The sequence below is a fragment of the Canis lupus genome, chromosome 20 (assembly GCF_048164855.1).
Source record: "Canis lupus baileyi chromosome 20, mCanLup2.hap1, whole genome shotgun sequence".
In the NCBI taxonomy this organism is placed as follows: Eukaryota; Metazoa; Chordata; class Mammalia; order Carnivora; family Canidae; genus Canis; species Canis lupus.
The window spans coordinates 38,592,481-38,618,693 of record NC_132857.1 but is presented as its reverse complement, the minus strand read 5'-3'; the positions used below and the strand labels follow the sequence as shown (position 1 = coordinate 38,618,693).

The 26,213-nt window shown below is 34.6% G+C and overlaps 1 protein-coding gene and 1 long non-coding RNA gene across 8 annotated transcripts in view; one reads left to right on the top strand and one right to left on the bottom strand.

Moving 5' to 3' along the window:
* Nucleotides 1-26,213, bottom strand: part of LOC140611887 (uncharacterized) — a 160,596-nt gene that overhangs the window by 96,343 nt on the left and 38,040 nt on the right. The window lies entirely within an intron of this gene.
* DPP10 (dipeptidyl peptidase like 10) overlaps nt 1-26,213 on the top strand; it is a 1,275,784-nt gene that overhangs the window by 1,220,063 nt on the left and 29,508 nt on the right. For all 4 annotated transcript variants that reach the window (XM_072788965.1, XM_072788964.1, XM_072788966.1 and 1 more), the window contains 4 exons: nt 2,790-2,911; nt 4,173-4,220; nt 15,405-15,503; nt 15,611-15,680. In XM_072788965.1, the coding sequence (XP_072645066.1) occupies nt 2,790-2,911; nt 4,173-4,220; nt 15,405-15,503; nt 15,611-15,680 (339 nt within the window). The remainder of the gene's footprint in view (nt 1-2,789; nt 2,912-4,172; nt 4,221-15,404; nt 15,504-15,610; nt 15,681-26,213) is intronic.

The following is a 26,213-nucleotide window of genomic DNA, read 5'->3' as shown; positions in this document are numbered from 1 at the left end:
CTAAGCCTCATTTTTCATTTTCAATGCATTAATACTGTATACCAGTAATTTATTCCCAAACAAAATAAAACCATTGTGACTACTTAGAAGAGTGGATCAAGGGAAAATTTTTTTCTCCCCCTCCCCACCCCCCATAGTGTGTAAAACCTAGTAAGATTGCTATTGAAGACAGGGACGCTCGTCGCTTACTAAAATAAAGCATTAGATGGGAAATATTTCATCTGCCCAATTTTCCGAGATGGAAAGTTATATTCATTAAAGATACTTAAGGTCATACCTTTTTAGTATTAAATTGTTTCCTCACTCAGAAAGCTTTCACCAGGACCTCACAAGAATGACTTTTATTTTTGTCTGGCAAGCAACTTATTAATTCTAGACTTTATATACACTTTCTAATTTCCATTTCACAGATCCATTTTTAAAGTGTCAAAACTGCCATGGCATATTCTCAGTAGAAATTCTTCATGTTTGAAGAAGTTTCACCACTGATTCATACCCAATGGCGTAGACTTTCCTTTGAGAGTAAGAATGTATGTTTAAAGCACCCTAAACTCCCTCGATTCACCACTCTTATTTATGCATCAGTTGCTTTCATCTGAATCAAGTGTCTCATTTTATCACCTCTCCCAGTATATGATTTCTATATTCAGTTTTTGGATGTTTTGTTTTTCTCAGAGTCCAGAACCCATATTCTCAATGACTTCCAAAGGGAGAACAGCTATTTATTTAGAGACTGATTCTAATTTTGGTTTAAAGTTCTTGATTAAAGTACTGTTTACTTTTTTTGTTGTTGTTCTTTTTGGTGATCGAATGCCTATCTTGAAACATATACTCTGGTTGGTACTAGTAGTCCTGAACTATTTTTTAAGGTCATGAAACTACTTGATCGGTTTTATTTTTCTCATTTTATGAAACTCTTAAAGAAAAGTGATAATGTCAGAAGATTACACTTGGACAATTTTAGCCAATGGAACTATCTCAATCTGTCTTCCCTTTATTAGCCTAGAATGTGATTTGAATCAAAATGACTTCTTAGATTTGTGTGCTTGTCTTCACATTCTAGTGACTGAGCAGAAGAGTCAGCATATCTATGAACTGTACTAATGGAGCAGGCTGTGTTATAAACAAAATGTAGTACCAATAAATTTCCCCTTCAATAGCTCAGCAAATGCCAGTTGGCTTGACTATTATGGCTAACAATAGTGTATAACCCAGAAAACTCATTCATTGTCTTTTCCAGGTCATAAAAATCATCATTGGTTTACTAAATGTATGGGACGAGATACCCCTGCATAAACACAACTGCTGCCATAGTTCAGAATTTTGTCTCAAAATGTGCATTTCTTTATTTCAGTAATTTCATAATCTAATGAGAAAATAGCATCAAATCTCTGAGGAACTTGAACCTGAAAAAGTATAGGAAAGAGTAGAGAGATAGTTGTGTGTTTTTTTTTTTTTTTTTTTTTTTGATAAAAGGTTTTAAACTCTAGTTATGTCACTTAAGTATCTGTAGACAACTAGCATACATTCTTAGCCTCTCTTTGGAGATTCTTACACAACACTGAATATAATTAATGACATTGACCTGTACACTTAAGAATGATTAAAGTGGCAAGTGCTATGGTGTGTGTGTGCACGTGCATATGTATATACACACATACAGCAACTTTAAAGAGAAAATAGGTATGATTACCTTGTAAGTAAAGGTAAAATGGTTAATGTGTTGAAATGCTTAGTGTATATTAATTGCTTGATCAGTAAAGGAAAATTTTGGATTGTAACAAGTTCAGAATGCTTCAAATGTGAAATTGTGAATTTATCAAGGATACTTAACATTTATCCTCAATTGCTTCTAATGCTTCTGTTACCCATGTGAATACCCCTGTTCCCAACACCATGCCTGCGGCATACTGAACACCAAAATGGCTAGGATTCATTTACAAATGTATAGCCAAAATCATGTTTCTTTTCAAAATGAAATTGAGAGTATTTTATCCAAGTTTAAGATACTTCTTCACCAGCATTTTCATCTGTTTGCACAATTTATGATTCAACTCTATTTATAAAATAAATGATTCCATGTAGGATATTTAACCTTGAGTAAATAGCTCAATCACTCTGACTTTAAGCATCATTATTTGTAAAATAAAGGGATTGTTTTCTTTACATACCTCTCTGATGTCTCAAATTATATATGATCATTAACATTATCATACAAAAATAACTATCAAAAATTTCAGTGCAAGTATATAAGGCAAATATTTTCAGTGCATTTATTTAGTGGGAAAAATCTGACACTGATAGCAAATTCCACGGTTTAGAACACTGAATTTAGGAAATCATGAGCTTGATTCTTTGTGTGATTTGTGAAAGCATGTTATTAGTTCTTTCAATTTTTATTCATGGTGAGTTATGCCCATCTGTGGGCAATTCCTTTTACAATTTTATAAAGGAATATCTATAGAGAAAAGATAGATAAGAATAAGTTACATGGAGTCCTGTAGAAATCAGTTCCTTGGTTATAAACATACATACATTATATATGCATACAGGTGTACATAATTTTAATTTTATTAGAGGAGAAAAATGTGTATGTTTTAACATTAATAGAAATTGACTTTGAAAAAAGGGAAAAAAAGAAATTGACTTTGCATTTATATGATAAGTCATCATTTACAAAATGCAACATAAATAATGCTGTAATTCCTCAGTTTAATATTTAAATATTGATGCCATACATTTAAGTACTTGGAATAGTACCATTTCTAATTTTCTTTTTCTTTCTCCAGTGCGTCTACTGAAGGACTATTGAATCGTCAATGCATTTCATGTAATTTTATGAAAGAACAATGTACATATTTTGATGCCAGTTTTAGTCCTATGAATCAACATTTCTTATTACTCTGTAAAGGTAATACATGATTTCTGATGAAATTTACTTTATTTGACCAGTATCTATTACTATCATGAGTAACTATTTTTCTCTAGCTATGATTTGATATTCTAAATGTATGTTTCTGTTAAGTTGTAAATTATGAATTTACTGAGCTATAAATTATATCTTCATTTAGAAAATGAAATTTGAAACCAACATTTACTCATGATCAATAAAGGCTGTTTGAGAGTGAACCTTTAAAAAAAGTGAATAAACATTTACATCAGCCAAGTCATGCTACAACAATAAACTAATTTACCTAGTCTTTAGAAAAAAAAAAAAAGTCCTCTTATTAAAATAATAGCTTGGTTGTTAAGAGATTGGGGATCTAGAGTAATTGCCTGGGTGGGTCTAGCACCCTTCCATTCTAAAAGATTACATTCACCTCAATTACTTCTACTTGGTAAAAGTACTTATGTCTTATATATTTGTATGGTATATCAGGTTATACTGATAGGAATCATTGCCTCTTAAGTAGATATTTAATTTCCTAGAGATGGAATGGAAGAAATGTATCCCTTATATTGTGATAGACTGAGTGCTTTTGCTCTAAGTGGTACCTGAAGCTGTCCTGTTCTTAAGAAACCCTGAGGAATAGAACACTTTGCTCTTTTTAGTGTTCTTTTTTTCTCTAGATATCAAAAAGTAAGTGTTTGATGGCACCAGGAAAAAACTATTAGACCTCTAGATATAGTTCCTTAGAGGAGTAAAGTTTCAAGATAACATGGCTATACTGAGTTAACTAGTATATTTGAAATATTTCATGACTCCAGTTAATGTTTTTTTTTCAATTGATATATAATTAATTAGAACCGATATTTCTCTCCATGTATTCATCTTCCTTGGTTGAGTGGTAAATAGAATTTAATCTTGGATGAACTAATGAGGGGTCATGGGGTCATGAATCTGCTTTCTGAACGTCAGTGACTACTCTATGAAAGAGAGTAAGGTGAAATAGACAGTAAGGAGCATAAAATTGAGTACCATACAATTATAGAAGTGGAGATCTTAATAATCTCTGCAAATGGTTTATTTCCCCATATGTTATTTTCTGAATATAATATGCATAGATAGAAATGAAATCTAGTTACCTGGTTTCTGTTTAATTATGTTTTTAACTATGAAATGCTTCAATTTGAAAAAAATAACTGTCACATAGCCTTTCCAATAATTATTACTTAGATGTCTTTCAAATACTTATACATTTTTTAAATATATATTTGTTTTTAAAATCCAGGCCCAGGTGTCCCAGTGGTCAGTCTACATAGCACAGAAAACCCAGCAAGTAAGTACACACACATGACAATGAGGGATAGTCATGGTGGGCATTGGTCTTAGGTATTCTTTATTCTGAGTGTCATATTCTTATAAAATCTTTTTCAAAGGAGTTTCCAACATGGAGGGAGATGTGTAGGTACCATCAACTTGACCTTGGTTATGTAAGAGAAATAGTAAAGCAAGTCATTTGAGCCATGTTACAGTTGGAATTGGATCTTATATGCCTGGATCTGGATGTCTACTGTATCTAAATTGAATGAGGACTGGTTGATGAGGCTCATTTAGGTACATTTCAGCCTACTGGCCCTTTAGGACTCTGATTCATATTTCCCTGGGCCTCCTATAGGTTATTCCTCCAATGCTTCTGTGTACTTTTGTGAAAAATATGAAAAGTATATTATTTTATATTTTTCTATCCTATTTGTTGGACATATCCAGGGCTTCATTGTCTTATATATTCATTTTTCTTTTATGTATTTAACTGTTCATCATCTATTAAGTGAGCCCCTACTTCATCAAGCAATATAACAGGTTGGGTGGACACTGCTAGAAAATATGGTTGGTGTGTTTATGACATTATAGTGGAACATGTAAGTAAATAAGTGGTTGAAGTAATCTTAAAAATGAATAGCCAGATTGCTTCCTGCCTTCTTTTCTTCCATGTTTCTTTTCCTTCTTTCAATTTTATTTAATCAGTACTTTTTTGAAGATTCTTATTTATTCATGAGAGAGACAGAGAGGAGTGTGGGGGGAGACACAGGCAGAGGGAGAAGCAGGCTCCATGCAGGTAGCCTGACATAGGATTCGATCCTAGGTCTCCAGGATCATGCCCTGGGCAGTGCTAAACTGCTGAGCCACCCAGGCTTCCCTAAATCAATACTCTTATGCTCTGAAGATTTACATTAGGCTGCCATGATCTAACAAATGAGGCTATATTTATGAACTTAATTCTCAGAACTCATCCTGACATAGTTAATTTTATTATCTTCTTCTAAAGATGAGGAAACTGAGTCACAGGGAGGTTAAATAACTTGCCTAATTCATACTAATGGATATCAGAGCCAGGAATCATATGAGATAGTCTGACTCCAGAATAGTATTTGTAATTGATGAAAGCAGGCTAGAGGAAGGTCCTGCAGGACCAGCCAAGAGGGTCCTTGGTTTCACACAGGATAGACATCAAATGTGATTCAGTGAAAGTGAAAACAGAGTTTATTGAATAGTGTAAGTAGAAATAGCAGACAGAGTGTCTAGGAGACTTGGAAAGGAGAATGAGTCATCATTGCTTGGGGTTAGGGGTTTATATTGGAAAAGGATCTAGGAATATGTGTTCCTTTAGGAATCCAGGGTAGGGTCCAATCAAAGGTGATGACAGATGAATAATAGGATGTATTGGTGCTAGTGTCAGTGGAAGTTTGTTTGAAGCTAATGTCCTGGAACATGTTTGATGCTATTATGTGTTTGGGGCCTGGGAAAAAACTCAAGAGAATGATTAATGATTTTTGCTTTCCCCTTGAAGTGGGAACATAGCTTCTTTGGCTGTTCAGAGGTAAAATACAGAAATGGGGCCTAGCAGAAAAACAACAGAGACACAGCCTTTCTAAAATTGATTCCTTTCGGCTTCCTTAACTCATTATCACTACTGTATGATGGCAACTTATTCTGTTTTTATCTTTCATATCTCGTATTTAAGAAGTTTTATTCATATGCCTTGACTTAATGGAGATGCAGGCATAAGACTGTAATGTTGAAGCACAATGTAATGTTATTTTTAGAGAACAGAGAAAGACCATTCATATTCTCCAAATACCAACATATGGAGACTTCCTCCCTGTTCTAGAAAAAAAGACAAAATTGCTCAATTTGTGATGGAGTTTTGTGTGGTTGGAAAGACATAGAAAGTAAATGATGTACTCCCCTATCAGTATGAACCTTAAAGAAGTTGTGGTAAGCAAATTAGTCTATTCAGTATTAAAATTAACAGCAACAATAATAAAACAGTATATTGGATAAGATAGAAGGTTGAATTTTACTGATTAAAAAAAATCAGTATATAAAATGATTTTATTGCATACCTTTTGTGAGATCTGAGACAAAGCAATAGATCATAGGATCAATTTCCTTGTAGGCAAATCAGCAAATGAATTTTGAGATGTATTTACAACACAGGATGCACTGAATAAATGGGAACTATTCCTGTTATATTGCATATTCTGCCAAAATAACTTTTTAAAGATTTCCAATCTGATTTTAATTAACTTTATTCTACTGTTACAAAGCAGTGTTGTTTTCTAGTAATTTCTGCTGCAAATAATGAAACATTTATCTTTCTAATTTTCCCATTTATAAGCCAATTACGATCATCTCAGGGTCAAGAAAAACAAAGTGAGCAGTGGCCAGGTGCTTAATTTTCCTTTTAAAAAGACATTTATTGAGCTAAAACTTATATTCAGTTTCAAGTAAATCTTTTGGTTAGTGGATCTTGGATTAATCTTTGTTACACTAATGAATGAATTGTAATGCATTTGGGGGCCACATGAAGTAAAATAGAGTATGAAAAGAAAATTTAAGAAAGAAAGACGAAAATATTTAACGAATATGGAAACCTTTAAACCCAATAGATACCAAAGAAATGCAGAGTAAAACATTGCCATGTAATTTGCCAAACAAATTACTAGTACCAAAAAATTTACATTGCTAATAAGGATACAATGCAGTAAGGCTCTCATAACTTGCAGGTAGAAATATAAATTATAGCAATCTCTTGAAAAAAATAAGTCCTAAGCCTTCAATCTTTTATACTTATTTACCTGGTATTTTTCCTCTTAATGGTTTATACTGAGGAAGTAATTCTAAATAGAGAAAATCTAACACAGCACTGGTGATGATAATGAAAAAAACACAAATGATAAAAAGAGGGGGATCTGTAAATGACTTTAATGAAATATTAATTAGTGCTTGAATATCTTCTATTTATCTTTCCAGAACCTCTGGATCTCATTTTCCCCCTTTAGTCACTCCAACCTATATAGATGACTTAGGTTCTGTTACCATTTGGCTGCCAGTTAGGTTCTAGCTAAAATGAATCCAGTGAGTAACTGAAGAGACAGAGAAAAGTAGTTTTAGAGTATCTATTCTTCCAGTGTTCTCTATCTATCCCTGTGGAGTTACCCCAGGTTGCCAGGATTCCTAGCTGAAGGTCACCATGGATCCCTCTCTCTCACTCAACTATCACTGCTTACTGCTCTTGACCTGCAGGCAAGGCCACTGTCCTAAGCCCTGGATTACTGGACTGCCCCTTATGAACTCCCACCCACTGTTCATATATTTGTAAATAGTTCTTTATTAAATTGTTATTATTCTGACAAAGTCACCATCAGTTTCCTACTTGGATTAAAAAAAATGTTTACAAAAATGTTTAAGCTATAGTTCTAAGTGATCAGGGCTCCAAATGTTTATACCACTCTAACAAAACTGTTTGAAAAATGCATCTAAAATTTTAAGAAAATAATACTCGCAATTGTTAAAATTCATGCATTTGCCTAGCAGCCTTCCAGGTGACTTTTGTTCTTTATTCTCGAGTATTTGCTTCATGTTCTACAATGAACACGCATTACTTTTTTTTTTCATATATTACTTTTTTAATGAAAAAGAAACCCTTCATTAAAATGCTCAGTGAGTTGAGACAAAGTATAAATATGCAAAATTTTACTTAGTTAATATTTCAAAAGTCCTTTGTCTCATATTATTACCATTTTCTTTCTCCTTAATTTTGTATATATGCCTGTTTCCTTTTTCTCTATCCCATCTTATTCTCATCCTTCTTTACTCTTCTACTTTCTGTTCAATTTCATTTTCTTCTCTTCAATTCCATGCTTAAAATTGTGTCTTAACATTTCCTCCTCTCCACATTATTTCACCAAAAACTGTGTATTGCATGTGTTTTGTGAATTTATCATGAAATAAAAGCTATCTGTTCTTAATATTTTCAAAATAGCTTTACTATTTCCTATCTTTCTCTTCCTCAAATATATTTCCTTGTGACATGGATTAATTTTTTCCCCATGAGTAAATAAGTAGCCTTTGATTTAGAAGTAAAAATTTCTCAACTGCCCCTACATTCATGTAATTAGTTGATATGTAATTAGGTTTATTTTTTGCCCCTGACATTTGATAAGAGAAACCATGAGAAATTTATTAGTATATCATACTCATATTGGTGCCTCTGGCTGTATCTATTCATTTTCAGTTAATCATTTTAGATAAATTTGTTTAAAAAAAAAAACAACCAAGAATATGATCTGCAGTTAGAGGTATAAAGGTAAAAATTAAATAAGATGAATTCTTCCAAAAACTCTCTTCATTGTAGTTAGAAAATATCAGGTGACATTGGCTTCCTCTAAATACAAAACAAATGGGGGATCCCTGGGTGGCTCAGAGGTTTGGTGCCTGCCTTCGGCCAAGGGCGTGATCCTGGAGTCCCAGGATCGAGTCCCACATCGGGCTCCCGGCATGAGCCTGCTTTTCCCTCTGCCTGTGTCTCTTATGAATAAATAAATAAAATCTTAAAAAAAATAGAACAAAATCCAAAACATTATAAATATTACAATCATCAGAATCCAATAAAATATTACTGGGTGTGTGAGGAAGCTAGAAAATGTGACTCAACTGGGAAAAAAGCTAGTGTAAATAGAGACAGACTCAGAAATGAGATAGATGGAGCCTTCTGGCAAAAATAATAAAGCAGCTATTATAAATATGATTTTGAAGATCAAGAAAAAATGAATGCAGTATGAATAAAAGTGGAGTATTTTTTAAAGGAACTTCATGAACGTAAATATCTGAAATAAAAACTTCACTGGAAAATACTAAAAGCAAATTAGACACTACAGAAAACAGATCAGTGAACTTGAAACATTATCAATAGAAACTTCCAGATACAGAAAGAAAAAGAATGAAAAAAAAATGAACAGAGCCTAAGTTAATATAGGCCAATATATATATGATGTTTTTAACTAAAGTCAAAAGGGGAGGCATTTAAGAAATATTTGATGAGATAATGCCAAGGCCAAATAACATGAAAAGTATAAAATTGTCAGATCTCAAGCAGATGGAAAAGGTGATTTAAAAACAAAATGAAACCTTAAATCATCAAAAATAAGAAGATTCCTATATATCTACACATTACATACATGGTAGTGAAGCCAAGAATTACTTGGCTCAGAGGTCTCATCATAAGAGAAAAAAAAAAAAACTAAAAATAGAGCAAAATCTTTAATATGATGATGAAAGAATTTCAGAGAAGACAGCAGAATAGGACAACACAAAGCACGCCTCATCCCAGGAACACAACTAGATAACACATCAGTGTAAATAACCTAGAAAATGACAAGACGACGAGGAAAACAAATTCTACAACTAAAGGGAAACTTGGGACTGTCTGTGGGAGGGTGGGAAGCTGCTGGACTGGAGAGGAGAGAGAAACACTCTCCCACTGGGGAGCCCACACAGGGAAGACAAGTTCCCATAACATTTGGCTTTGAAAGCCAGAGGGGCTGAATTTCATGAGTTCTTAAAACCAATGGGACTCAAAACCTGAAACTTGAAAAATGAATGGGCTCAGTATTGGGAAAACCTGTAGGGCAAGAGGAAACTGAGTCCCCACCCTTAAAGAGACAGCAGCACAACAAACCATGGTCTGCAGAGATACAGCATAGAAGCAGCAGTTTGAAAAATGCCTGGGGCATACAGAAAGGAGCTTGCTTTACTAACCTCAGGAGTATGATGGAAGGGCAGGGATCCTTAAAAGACTTCTTCAGAAACAAAGGAGCTGGTGGGCACTATATCTGCCCCCACCATCCAGCATAAACACATGGCCACCTGCAGGAACCAGAGAGGCCCAGACACTTGTCACTTGCTAACACTGCAAATCTTGCACCTCCCTCACTCCCTGCACTTCAAATCTGCCCTCTCCAGCCTGGCTGGTCTTAGTCCTAGTGAATGCAAATCCCCTCCTCTAGAGGACAAGTGCAAACAAACCTTGGCAACACCACTGCACCTCCCCTCCACACACATCTTTGGATCCCTTAGCAGAGCCAACCCCTCCAACATCTTCTTGGCCAGAGCCCATCCAAAGCCTGGCAATGTGCAAACAACCCCAACAGGAGGCAGCATCACTGCAAACTGGCTCAGGAACAGGGGAGGATAACTACATACACCACTTCAGCTGTGGCCTGAGCAGTGGGCAAGGTACAGACCCCTGGTCTGACTACAGGCTCCATTCACCAACAGAAGCTTCTCAGGGGACAAAACGAATAAAGTGTCCTGCATTCTGGAGCTAATGTTTACTCAGGCAAATGGTTGGTCTGATGCAACTCAACCCCAAGGTAGTCCAAGCTTGGCCCACAGCACAAAAGAGAACAAACACGGCTGATAACAGGCAAAAAAAGAGCCATTGCAGATGACTGGATGGAAGGCAAAAGCAGCTCAGCCACAACAGCAGGGCACAAGCAACACACATAGGAATCACCTTTGAAGCACCAGGTTCTGGTGAACAAGGGACGCTGCACTGCAGGGCACTACACATCTCCTTTTCGTAAGGCAGGAGATGTAGCTGACTTTCCTACCATACAGAAACAAACACAAAGATTTAGACAAAAGGAGAAAAGAAAGTATGTCACAAATGAAAGAACAAAATCACAGCAAATGACCTAAGTGAAACAGACCAAAGTAATACACCTGATAGAGAATGTAATGATCATGAGATATTTACTGGACCTAAGAAAAGACTAGAGGACATCATTGAAAAACTTAAAGAGAAAACACAGGAAAAAAATACAATCAGATATGAACTCAATAAATGAAATTAAGAATACACTAGATGGAATAGATAGTAGACTACAGGAAGAAGAACAGATCAGTGACCTGGAGGATGGAGTAATTGAAAGCAATTGAGTTAATCTGGTGATAGAAAAAAAAAAAGTTATGCAAAACCAGAATGGACTTAACATCAAGTGTAATAGCATTCACATTATAGGGATCCCAGGAGAAGAGAAAAGGGTGTAGAAAATTTATCTGAAGGAATAATAGCTGAAAACTTACCCAATCTAGGGAAGGGAACAGCCTCCAAATCCAAGAGGCACAGAGAGCCCCCTTTGAACTAAATCAAACCAAGGTGGTCCACAGCAAAGACACTAAGTAATTGAAATGGCAAAAAGTAGTGATAAAGAGAGAATATTAAAAGCAGCAAGAGAAAAATAAAACAGCAAAAGAAAAGAAAATAGTTATATACAAGGGAAATCCCATAAGGCTATCAGTTGAATTTTCAGCAAGAAACATTGTAGGTCAGAGGGGAATGACATGATATATTCAAAATGCTGAAAGGAAAATGTATGCAGAAAAAAAATGCAACATCCAGCAAGGCTATTATTAAGACTGGAAGGAGATATAAAAAGTTTCCCAGGAGCTAGTTCTTTCAAAAGATAAACAAAATTAATATTGATGAACTATTAGAACTACATCAAAATAAAAAGCTTCTACACAGCGAAAGAAACCATCAACAAAACTAAAAGACAACCTACAGAATGGAAAAAGATATTTGCAAAGGACCCATCTGATAAAGGGTTAGTATCCAAAATATATAAAGATTGATACAATTCATCACCCCAAAAACAAATAACCCAATTAAAAACTGGGCAGAAGACATAATAGAAATTGCTCCAAAGACGACATCCAGATGGTCAACAGACCCATGAAATGATGCTCAATGTCACTCATTATCAGGGAAATGCAAATCAAAACCACAATGAGGTATCACTTCTTTCTTGTCAGAATGGCCAAAATCAACAGCAGAAGAAACATTGAGTACTGGCAAAGGTGTGGAGAAAATGGAATCCTCAAGCACTGTTGATGGGAATGCAAACTGTTGCAGCCCCTCTGGAAAGCAGTATGGAGATCCCTCAAAAAAATTAAAAATGTAACTACCAGAGAGTCCAGTGGTCACAGTATTGGATATTCATCCAAAGAATATAACACTAATTTGAAAGGCGATATGCACCCCTATGTTTACTGCAGCATTATTTATAATAGTCAAATTATGGAAGCAGCCCAGTGTTCATCAATAGATGAATGGATAAAGAAGATGAGACACACACACACACTATGGAATATAATTCAGCCATAAAGAATGAATGAAATCTTGCCATTTGGAACAACATGGATGGATCTAGAGAATATAAGCTAAGTGAAGTCAGTCAGAAAAAGACTAATACCATATAATTTCACTCATCTGTGGAATTTAAGTAACAAAATAGGGCAGCCTGGGTGGCCCAGCGGTATAGCGCCACCTTCAGTCCAGGGCGTGGTCCTGGAGACCTGGGATCAAGTCCCATGTTGGGCTCCCTGCATGGAGCCTGCTTCTCCCTCTCCCTATGTCTCGGCCTCTCTCTCTCTCTCTCTGTGTCTCATGAATAAGCAAATAAAATCTTAAAACAAAAAGGAAAAAAAATAAAAACTAAAAATTAACATGGTTACCAGAGAGTGGGTGGGGGGAGGGTAGGTGAAACAGGCAAAGGGGATTAAGAGTGCACTTATCATGATGAGCACTGAGTAATGTATAGAATTGCTGAATCACTGTATTGCATGCCTGCAACTAACACTGTATATTAAGTATACTGGAATTAAAGTTAGTTAATTAAATGATGATGGAAAAGAAAACATAATCCTCAACCTGGAATAAATGATCTTGGAAAACAGCCTTCAAAAGTGAAGGAAAAATAAAGAATACAGAAAAAATGCTGAGAATGCTTTACTATCAGATTTGCATTTCTAAATAAGACATAGATCAAAGAATAATTTAGGAAAATACTTTGAGCCACAGAAAAATGAAAATATAACTAATTCAAGTTTGGAGATACCTGACAAGACAGAAACTTATAGCTGTAAATTCTTGCTTAATAAAGAAGGAAAACTATAAAATTAATCATCTAAACTTCTACCTTAAGTAGCTAGAAAAAGCAAATTAAGTTGAAGAGAGGAAATAATAATAAAGAGTGGAAATAAATGGTAAAGGAAATGTACTAGCAGTAGAAAAAATGTATAAAAACAAAGATTTTTTTAAGATCAATAAATTTTTTAGAAAATTTAAAAAATCAATAAAATTTATAAAGTTCTATATAGAATCATCAAAGAAAACATATACTATCACTATTTCATTAATGAAATACATGATGTTAATAATGGATCCTACACACATTAGAATGATAGTAATGGAATACTATAAATGATTTTAAGGCGATGAATCTCACATTTTAGATGAAGTGGGAAAGTTTCTTAAAAGACATTCATTGCTAAACAATCTGGAAGAAATACACTATATAAATATCTCCTTATCTACGAAAAAATTCTCAATATTCTTCCACAGAGAAAATTCCAGTTAGCTTCACTGGTGAATTCTGTGCAATATTCGATATATTTATACCAAGCTTACACAAACTCTCAAAAAATATAAGGCCAGCATTCCAGAACGAAATCCATATTACAAGGACGAAAACAACAAAGGGGGTGGTGCATGCCTGGTTGGCTCAGTTGGTGGAGTGTGCTACTCTTGATCTCAGGGTTGTTTGAGCCCCATGCTGGGTGTAGCAACTGCTTAAAAAAATAAAATTCTGGGCAGCCCCAGTGGCTCAGCAGTTTAGCCCCACCTTCAGCCCAGGGTGTGATCCTGGAGACCGGGGATTGAGTCCCATGTCGGGCTCCCTGCATGGAGCCTGCTTCTCCCTCTGCCTGTGTCTCTCATGAATAAAAAAAATATTTTTAAAAATTTTTAAATTTTTTTTTCCTAGTGAGTATAGATACAAAGTTCACTAAAGACTAACAAATATGCCAATTTAAAAAGGGATAATATAGGGATCCCTGGGTGGCGCAGTGGTTTAGCGCCTGCCTTTGGCCCAGGGCGTGATCCTAGAGATCTGGGATCAAATCCCACGTTGGGCTCCTGGTGCATGGAGCCTGCTTCTCCCTCTGTGTGTGTCTCTGCCTCTCTCTCTCTCTGTGTGACTATCATAAATAAATAAAAATTTAAAAAAAAAATTAAAAAGGGATAATATATTATAAGTACATGGGGTTTACCTGAAGAATCCATGATTGCTGCAACATTCAGCAATCAATGCAATTCACTTTATTTTACTATTAACTCAGAGTATTCAGAAGAAAGCATTTGATAAATTTGAAAAATAAAAATAAATAATAGCAAGAATAGAATAGAAATTCCTTAATTAAATGAATAGAATCTATAAAAATACAATTGATATCATACTTAATGTCTTAATGTTGAAAGACATTGTTTTCCTCCAAAATTGAGAGATATTAAAAACTCAATGGATATACATACATACTAATGGATTATAGGGCTATTTTTCACTATGTCTCCCTAATAATTTATAGATTTAGTACATCAATCAAAATCCAGCAAATTACTGATGTTCATGTTTTGTCAACTTGTTTTTTTATTTTGTAATGCTATTGCTGTATTTACAAATTCATTTATTATTTCTTCTATAGTACCTAAATTTGCGCTAATGCCTAGAATTTTTTATCTTAAATCTTAGTTTTTATGAACACTAGGTTTTACAGGTTTTAAATTTTAGTATTTTAACTTGTGTCTTTTTAAAAAAATTCATTCATATATCTCAATATCTCATGCTTATTTTTTAACTCAATAAACACATGAGATATAATCATATTCTCTTTTTCAAAGGTATAGTCAATCAATTATATCACTTGTATTATTTCTGTTGATTACATTTTGTACTAATCATGGGTAATATTTTCCTGATTTTTTTACATGCCTCATAATTTTGTATTGGAATCCCAGTGTCATCTTACTTGGTGACAGAAAATTTTGTGTTCTTTTAAATGTTCTTAAGCAGAGTAGTAACATTATCAGATTTACATTTTGAAAATGTAAATGCTAATTTCAAGTATAGGGAAAGTAAAGAACATTTCACCGGAATAAGAAAGCTCAGTTAGAAAACTGTTGTAATAATCCAGCCAGGAGGGAAATTATGAGAGTTTAATCAGTGCCTAACACAGTGCTTGCCAAATGATAATTACTGGATGATTATTTGTTGTGTTGCACTGATTCCTGATCAACACATAGTAGTTATTTAAATTAACTTTTTTTGATTTATAGAGTATTTTATACTGGAAGGCAATTCCATGCTGAAGGAAGCTATCCTGAAGAAGAAGATAATAAAGTCAGAAATTAAAATGCTTCATATTGACGACTATGGTAAAGTTTTGTGCATGCTATGTTATTTAAGAACAACATTCTCTGCATCTTACAGTTTTACATGTAAATGACTCTCCATCTTTAATATTCTGCTCTTTCTTTAAAAGAACTTCCTTTACAGTTGTCCTTTCCCAAAGATTTTACGGACCGAAACCAGTATGCTCTTCTGTTAATAATGTAAGTATTTCATTTGCTTTTGAAATGAAGGAATCTAAAGGCTTTATAATTTTTCTTATGCCTCACATGACAGCATTCTGAGTAAAAAACAGAAGTCCTATATATGTAGTTAAGTGGGGCACCTGTCAGTGGTATGAGCTCATCAAGGACCCCAGCACTAATCAACATGGAAGGATGTGTAATTTGTACTTCTTACCCTCCTAAGGTGAACTCAGTGTTAACTACCGGGAAGAATGTCACATGTAGTTTGGCTTATGGATGTCTGTTTAAGCAGTTACCAAACCCTACTCTTAATTTGTTTGGTTTTCACATATAATCTTGGTCTATTATTTTCTTTCTTTGCAATATATTTGTCATATCAAAGTTATGCTGAATTCATAAAAGCAATTTTTTATTGTTGCAAAAATACTTAATATTCTACTCTTTGGACAAATCTTAAATGTACAATAAAGTATTGTTAACTACAGGCACAGTGTTGCATAGCAGATCTCTAGAACTTACTCATTTTACATAACTAAAACTTTATACCCATTGAATCCCAACTTCCTGTTTTCCCCTCCCCTGGTAAACACCATTCTACTCTCTGCTTCTAGGAGTTTGATTATCTTAGATGTCTTGTAAGAGTGGAATCATGCAGTATTTGACTTTTTGTGACTGGCCTATTTCACTTAAGATAATGTAAGGCACATCTATGTTTTCACAGTTAGGCTCCATGCTTTTTATCAGTTGCTTATGCAACACTGAGGAAACATTTATTTCCATTGCGGAAACCACTAGTTATTCTATCACTCCTGCTGGTTTTTCTTCCTGGATTCATGGTCAGCAGGAAGCACCTCCCATGCTCAGAAAACTGGACTTGTGGTTTTCTCCAACATAGAATTGACTTTGGAATTGAATTCATTCACTTTCGGAGATCATACTTTGAAATAGTACTGGGCACAGAGGTCCCTAACATCTAATGGCTATTTGATATTGATGTAGCATTTTATTCCTGAGAGTTATTAGTTATTTTCATTATTAAGAACCTAGCCAGGGGTGCCTGGGTGGCTCATTCAGTTGAGTGTCTGTCTTTGGCTCAGGTCATGTTCCTGGAGTCCTGGGATTAAGCCCGGCATCGGGCTCCCTGCTCAGTGGGCCTACTTCTCCCTCTCCCTCTTCTCCTCCCCACATCTTGTGCTCTCTCTCTCTCTCACTCTCTCAAATAAATAAACATCTTTAAAAAAAAAAGAACCCAGCCAACATATATTTCTATGGCAATGCCTAAAATTGTTTACAATTATATCAGAACCTTATTAGGAAGAGAAACGAAAATAGCATAACTTGTCTAAGTGAATATAGAGGATAAGTGTTCAGCCTATGAAATCAAACTTCCTGGATATGAATTGCAGTTTTGTCATTTATTAGCTGTGTCCTTGAGCAAGTTACTTAACCTCATATAAGGCTCAGTTTCTCCAAATATAAAACGCATTATAAGACAGTCCATGTTTTAAGTCTACTTTTTAGATTAAATGGAGTATAACGTGTACAATGCCATGCATATATGATTGTTTTAATTATTTTTATTATAGTTCATTATTTTTACATAGATTGTATTTGGAGTCTTTAATAAATAGAAACAATTTATCACTTAATTTTAAGCAACTAAATACAGAATTATTATACTTAATATTTCTCCACATTCCATTGTCCATCTTAGGCTGATGATGCCTTGACTTCTAGTTTCTCATGCCCAGACCATTCTCCTTTGTCCCTAATAACCAGAAGGCCCTGAAAGTTCTTGCTGACTCCCTTAAGAAAGTTCTTATTTGCTCTTTTGTAATTCCTTCTTCTGTCTCCTCTCTTCTACCTACTTTTCTTCAATCCCTATTTGAAGTATATGTGTAATTTATTGAGGACAATACTTAAGGCATTAAAATGAGACAAAAAAAGAAAAAATTCTTAACTCTATATTTTGTCTCAGTCATGCCACCATTTGGGAGAAGAGGCTGTTCTGTTTATTCACTCGGGGGTAAGGGGATATGGTTCTCAGGTAAAGGAACCCTACACTAGGCATTCTTTCATGAAGCATGCCTCAATTATGTAGATGGCTATGTAGGCAATTATTATCACTTGCCTATCCACTGGTTCCATAGTAGTCACACTTTAGGGTGAAACATAGACAGGAATTACAGATTCTCTCTAGCCTTGAGTCAGAGAAAGTAACCGACTTGTTTTGGCATCTGATATGAGTTTTATTATGGGTGATTTTTAGTTTGTAAGAAGAAATATAGATTAGTACAAGACAATTTCTCTTGTTAGAAAAGGGATAGTCAGGTCTTTTTTATAGGCAGGATAATAGAGTAAAAGAACTGGTGTAGGAGTCAGGTATGCTTGGGTTCAAATCTCAGCTCAAAGATTTACCAATACATTGCATAATTTTTCTAAGTTTCAGCTTCATTTAAAAAAAAGATTATTTATTCATGAGACAGAGAGAGAGAGAGAGAGAGAGAATGAATGGCAGACATACAGGCAGAGAGAGAAGCAGAAGCAGGCTCCATGCAGGGAGCTCAATGTAGGACTTGATCCCGAGACTCCAGGATCATGCCCTGGGCCAAAGGCAGGCATTCAACCACTGAGCCACCCAGGTGTCCCTAAGCTTCAGCTTCCTTATAAATAAACTGCAAATGATAACTTGGGATATTTAAAAATGTGTCACCATAGTGTTTGGTAGATCATAAATGCTTGCACTCATTGCTTAATAAATTGTAACCATAAACATAGTTATTATTAGCACTGGTATTTTTAATAGTTAAAATTATCAGCTTCCATGGATCTACTGCTTCAGACACCATCTCAGTCTGGGAGGTACAGGGCCCCTCTTAAAGAAAAACAGCAGCACTCAAAACTTGCTAGCACTGCCACCCTGCCCTCCCTATGCTATGCTTCAGTGGATCCACCCTCTCCAATATACTCTTGACCAGAGCCCATTCAAGATGCTGCAACCTGGCAGTGTGAAAGCAGCCCCTAGAGTAGCCAGCACCACTTCAAAGTGACTCATGCCTGAGGGAGGAAAAATAAACATACACCAGTCAGAGAACCAGTAGTAGGCTGGAGGCAGAAAACTAGTCTGTTTGCAGACCGCACTGTGCAATGAAAGCTTCTCAGGGGACAACCAGGGAAGTGCCCTGCAATTTGGTGCTGCTACATCTCTGGCCAATGCCTGGTCTAACTCAACTCAAGCCCATTGTGGCCCACTGACACCCTAGGGAGTAAAAACTGCCCACAACAGTCAAAGAAAGCTATTGCAGACAACTGGACTGAAGGAAAAAGCAGTTCAGTCACAACAGCAGGGTACATACATAAGATAGAGGAGACACGCCTGAAACTGTGGGTTCTGGTAAAAGAGGATACTGCACAGAAAGAAACTACAGGACCTCTTCTTCATAAGACCATTAGTTGCCAAGTACAGATGTGGTTATCTCCCCTAACACATAGAAACCTACACAGAAAGAAAAAATGAAACAGCAGAATATGCCCCAAATAAAAGAATAAAACAAAATCACAGCAAAAGACCAAAACAAAATGGAGATAAATATGCCTGTTAGGGATTTTAAAGTAATGATCATAAAGGTACTTACTAGACTTAAGAAGAGGGTAGAGAACATCAGTGAGACAGTTAATGAGATTAAAAAAAATTAAGATTAGCAGCACAATAAATTAATTTAAAAATACACTATATGTAATAAACAGTAGGTGAAGCAGAAGATTGGACTGGTGTCCTGGAGGAGAGAAGACATAGAAAGTAATCAAGCTGAGAAGATAGGGGGAAGAAAAAAAAAATATATATATACACGTTATATACAAGTGTGTGTGTATATATATATCTGTGTATATATATACATATAACATATATGTATAAAACCAAAATGAAAATAGAGAACTCAGTGATACCATCAAGTGTAATAACATTTGCATTGTAGCATCAAAAGAAAAAAAGTGGGCAGAAAGTTTATTTGAAAAAATAATAGTTGTAAATCTCCCAAATCTGGGAAAGGAAACAAATCCAGGTAACCTAGGCACAGAGATCATCCTCCAAAAAATCCACCCAAGGAGGTGCACACCAAGATACACATTAATTAAGTAGGGAAATGAAGTGATAGAGAATTTTAAAAGCAGAAGAAAGCAGTTACACACAAAAAAAACACATAAGGCTATCAAATGATTTTTTAGTAGAAACCTTGCAAGCCAGCGGGACTGACATGATCTATTCAAAATGCTGAAAGGGAAAAATCTGCAGCCAAGAATACTGTATCCAGCAAGGCTATCCTTCAGAATAGAAGGAGAGAGAAAGAATTTTCCAGACAGACAAAAGTTAAAGGAACTCATGACCACTAAATGAGCCCTGCAAGAAATGTTATAGGGGGTTCTTTGAGTGTAAAGGAAAGACCATAAGCTAGAGTAAGGAAAGTAGAAAGCACAAAAGCAGGAAAAATAAGTGTATTTTTAAAAATCAGTCAAGGAATTCACAAAATAAAAAGATATAAAATATGACACCATATTCCTAGAAGGAAAGTTGTAAAGAATGAGTTCAAACTTATATACACTGCTATGCACAGAAGATGTTATATAAAACCAAATGGTAACCACAAATCACAAACTAGTGACGTGCTTTGAAATAATAAAGTGAATAATCCATGTATATCACTAAAGAAAATCAACTTATTGTGAGAGAAAAGAGCAAGGGATGAAAGGAACAGAGAAAAATTACAAAAACAACCATAAAATAAGTTTAAAAAAAAAGACAATAGGTACCTACCTATCAGTAATTACCAATAGGTAATTGAATGAAAATGGGATATTCCAATCAAAAGACAAAGGGTGACAAAATAGATGAAAAAACAAGATCTATATGCTGCATACAAGAGACTCATTTTAGACCTAAAGATACATGCAGATTGAAAGTAAAGGAACAAGGAAGCATTTATCATGTAAACAGGTGTGAAAAGAATGCCAGGGTAGCAATATTTATATTAAACAAAATATTTTAAAACAAAGACTGTAACAAGAGATAGAGAATCCTTCAGGGGACAAGCAACAGGAAGATATTAACAATTGTAAATATTTATGCACCCATCACAACTAAAACCATAGAAATAAAAAGGATTATAAGAATACAATGAAAAAATATATGTCAACAAATTGGACAACCTAGAAGAAATTGATCAATTCCTAGACACATATAATTTATTAAAATTAAAATTGAAGAAGAACTAGAAATTTAACAGACCAATTATCAGCAATGAAATTGAATCAGTAATCAAAACATTCCCAGCAGACAAAAACTTAAGACCAGATGGCTTCACAGGTGAATTCTACTAAACAATTAAGGAAAAGTTAATACCTTTTCTCCTCAAACTATTCCAAACTAAAAGGAAGGAAAACTTCCAAATTCATTATATGAAGAGTGCATTACCCTGATACCAAAAGACACTACAGAGAGAGAGCGCACGCAAGAGAGAGAATTATAGGCTAATATCTCTGATGAAAATAAATACCAAAAAACCTCAACAAAATATCAGTAAATTGAGTCCAACAATACATTAAAAAATTCATTCACTGGGGATCCCTGGGTGGCACAGCGGTTTAGCGCCTGCCTTTGGCCCAGGGCGCAATCCTGGAGACCTGGGATCAAATCCCACGTCGGGCTCCCGGTGCATGGAGCCTGCTTCTCCCTCTGCCTGTGTCTCTGCCTCTCTCTCTCTCTCTCTCTCTCTGTGTGACTATCATAAATAAATAAAAATTAAAAAAAAATTCATTCATCAAAATCAAGTAGGATTTATTCCCAGGAAGCAACCATAGTTCAACATTGGCAAATCAATCAACATTATATATCACATCAAGAGCAAGGATAGGGATGCCTGGGTGGCTCAGCAGTTAAGCATCTGCCTTTAGCTCAGGGCGTGATCCTGAAGTCCTAGGATTGAGTCCCACATCGGGCTTCCTGCATGGAGCCTGCTTCTCCCTCTGCCTGTGTCTCTGCCTCTCTCTCTCTCTCCTGTGTTTCTCATGAATAAATAAATAAGATATTTTTAAAAAAAGTACGTTTAAAGGGAACATATTAAAGGCCATATATGAAAAATCCACAGCTAAAATTATACTTAACAATAAAAAACTGAGAGCCCTCCACTAAGATAAGGAACAAGTCAAGGATGTCCACTTTCACTATTTTTATTAACATAGTACTAGAAATCCTAACCACAGCAATCAGATAAGAAAAACTAATAAAATCATCCAATTTGACAAAGAAGTAAAACTTTCCTCTATTTGCAATGACATGGTACTATATACAGAAAACTCAAAAGACTCCACCAAAAAACTACGAATACACAAATTCAGTAATGTTAAGATACAAAATCAATGTACAGAAATCCATTGCTTTTCTGTACAATAATGAAGCAATAGAAAGAGAAATTAAGAAAGCAATCCTATTTACAATTGCACCAAAAATAATACCTAGGCATAAACTTAATTAAGGAGGTGAAAGACCTATACTCTGAAAAGTATTAAATCATTGATAAAAGAAATTGAAAACAAACAAATAGAAAGATATTCCATGCTCATGGATTGGAAGAACAAATATTGTTAAAATGTCCATACTACCCAAACCAATCTACAGATTTAATGAAATCCATATCAAAATACCAATAGCATTTGTCACAGAACTAGAACAAATAATCCTAAAATTTGTATGGAATAACAAAAGTCCCTGAATAGGCAAAACCACATTGAAAAAGAAAAAGCAAAACTAGAGGCATCACAATTCCAACCTCAAGTTTTATTACAAATCTGTAATAATCAAATGAGTGTTATACTGGCACAAAAATAGACTGAGATAAATAGAACAGAACAGAAAACCCAGAAATAAGCCCAAAACTATATGGTCAATTAATCTTCAACAAAGGAGGCAAGGATATGTAATGGGAAAAAGATAATCTCTTCAACAAGTGGTATTGAGAAAACTGGATAGCTACATGCAAAAGAATGAAACTGGACCACTTTCTTATATCAGACACAAAAATAAATTCAAAGTAGATTAAAGACCTAAATGTGAGACTTGAAACCATAAAAATCCTAAAATAGAGCATAGGCAGCAATTTCTCTTATGTAGGCCATAGCAATATTTTTCTAGTTAGATCTCCTTCCTGGGGCAAGGGAAAAAAAGCAGCAAATGAATTATTGGGACTACATTAAAAAAAAAACAAACTGCACAATGAAGGAAATAATCAGCAAAACTAAAAGACAACCTATGGAATGGGAAAAGATATTTGCATATGCCAGGTCTGATATAGTATTCAAAATACATAAAAAACTGATACAAGTCAACACTCCAAAAACAAATAACCCAATTAAAAATTGGGCAGAAGACATGAACAGATATTTCTGCAAAGAAGAAATGCAGATGGCCAACAGATACATGAAAAGATGCTCAACATCACTCATCATTAAGGAAGTGTAAATCAAAACAGCAATAACATCTCACACTTGTCAGATGGCTAAAATCAACAACACAAGAAACGTGTTAGCAAAGATGTGGAGAGAATGGAATCCTCATGCATGTTGATGGGAATGCAACCTGTTGCAGCCACTCTGGAAAGCAGTATGGAGGTTCTTCAAAAAACTAAAAACAAAATTACTTTCTGATCTGTAATCACACCGTTGGGTACTTACCCAAAGAATACAAAATGCTAATTTGAAAGGCTATATACACTTCTATGTTTATTGCAGTATTATTTACAACAGCCAAATTATGGAAGCAGCCCAAGTTTCCAATAATAAAGGAATGGATAAAGATATGGTATACGATGGTATACAATGTGATATTATTGAGCCATAAAAAAATGGAATTTTGCCATTTGCAACAACTTGGATAGAACTAGAGAGGACAATGCTAAGTGAAATAACTCAATCAGAGAATGACAAATACCATATGATTTCACTCATGTGGAATTTAAGAAACAAAACAAAGTGGGGGAGGAAGGGAGGGAGAGAAACCACGAAATAGACCCTTAACTATAGAGAACTGATGGTAACCAGAAGGGAAATAGACAGGTGAGGGTATGAGTGAAATAAGGGATGGGAATTAAAGAGTGCACTTATCATAATGAGCACAGAGTAATGTATAGAATTGTTGAAGCATTATATCATACAACTGAAACTAGTATAACACTGTATGTTAACTATATTACAATTAAAATGAAAAAGTTAAATAAAATAAAAATGTCAAAGACCACTAAAATAATTATGAAAAAAATTATGGATAAAGATGACCTAGTAGCCATTATTTTCTTTGAAAGCTGTTTTTCACATAATATACAATTAAAAATAAAAAATATTTTCTAAATTATCAATAGAAACATGTAATGTATAATTTAGCACCTATAGTTATATAACAGACATTCATTATGAAAGCAGATAATCTAATCAATCCTATAGAATTTTCTTTGCTATTCTTTTGGTTGATAAAGGGAAAAATGAAAGTATTTTATTTGTATATGCTGATTAGAGCAAATATTAATTTATCCAAATTTCTTGTTTTCAGAGGTAAATTCTCAGAAGTTTTGCAGAATATGACTTACTATGCCAGATTGAGGATTTTTTTTACTTTATTTTTAAATAAAGTGGTCTAGTGTTTTAAGCTGTTTTCATTTCTGAAATATTTATATATTTATGGTTGTAAATCTATGTGGGTGAAAATAGCTTTTTGTTTGTTTTTATAGGTTGCTTATAATTTAAAGGTCTGTTTTTTCTCTCTTAAAATTAGACATGTTTTCAGTGACAAGTGGAATCCCCACTGTAAAAAGAAAGTATAATTGAATTTTTTTTCTAAATGGACAATTAGAAATAATAAAGTGACTATTATTTTAATGAGGCTGAGATGATTTAGTGATTTTGGTGTCACTACTTTTTTGCTATTCTGTGCAGTCTATCTAGTACCTGACAGACTTTCATGTTCAACTTACCTGACAGACTATGTAAGTCCTTTCTTCACCTATACAGATAGATTTACATCCAGGAAATTCTATGATGAATTTTTCAGTTGGAGACAGGCTGCAGCAAATACCTGAGTAGCTGGAAGGAAGATTGGCCTTGAAGAAAGTAGCCTCTGACGATCTGGAATCCCCTTTCTACTAAATCTTTAAGGAACCTCAGAAGAAATAGTCTTCTGAGGACCTCTCTGTGGCCACATTTTCTGAAACCCAAACCTAATTTTGTGATCTTCAAAGTAAAAGTGAATCAATGGCAACAGAATATTTTACTGTAATAGAAAATCTGCGAAGCATTACTATTACAGATAAATCCCAGTGGCCTCCATTTACTGTAGTCTCTATGGGGTCATGACCTCCTTTTTCTTTCCTACTCTATTCTCCCTTCAGATAGCTAATTGTCTTTCTCTAGTCTAACATTAGAGGGAGCCCTGAAGTACCCAGTAGTCTATATTCATCTTTGTATTAAATGTATCTATATCCATTTCAGCATTTATCACCTTGAATTGTTTGTTTTTTTGTTATTCTTATTTTCTACTCATATATGTGATTTAGTATAACACACTTTCATGTTGCTTTCGTGTGCAAGAAGTTATGCCAATGGCTGTGGAGAGATAAAAAGAGTGCAAGCATCTTGAAATCTATGATTCTTTTTTAGATTTGTTAAGTGTGTCTTCATATTGCCTGGCATACATAGAGAAACCCTATAAAAACTTACTAATCTTTCTTTTATGATCCAAGACTACAGATTATGTGGGAAATAGCCTACAGTTACAGGTGTTTATTTGATAAATACATATGAACCTAAATGGCTAGAACATGGTAGGACACAATCCAGACAGATGTAGTATTATTAAAAATGAAAGGTTGTTTGCTACAACCATGAAGACATATGAATATGATCACTATTAGTTTTTCCACTAAGTTATTCTAACTGGAGATCATGATTCATTTTTATCTGGATAATATCAGAATTCATTCAATGTCATGCATATCAAAGTACTACAACTTGGTCTTCTAGATGGAAGTGAACTGTTTGTCAGCTCTTTTCTATATTGTTAAATAGCAGGATATAATTAATTGGTACATATGTAGTGAGAGAAATTATCCAGCCACTCATGTCCAACAATCAAGATAATATCATTACTTGTTCTCATGAACATACTTTCCTTTCAACAAACAATATGGATATTGTTTACAATTTTAATAACATCATGTTCATGGGACTTCAGTATCTTGCCTTCATCTTTGAACCAATGGGGTTGTCCAGGAGCCCACACTCTTCTTCTGAAGCCCTGTACAGGTAGACACCATATCTGGATAAGTCAACTCCAATCTGCCACTCTGCTCTCTACCTACACTTCTTTTCTGAAGTTTGTTGCTCTATCATCTTTTAATGTTAATTCCACTCTGATGCTAAAGTGAACTTTGTGTGATCCATATCTGAAAATGTAGCTCTCTTGATTTAATCGGATTCCACCTACCTCCTAGTAGAGATTCAGTTTCTAGA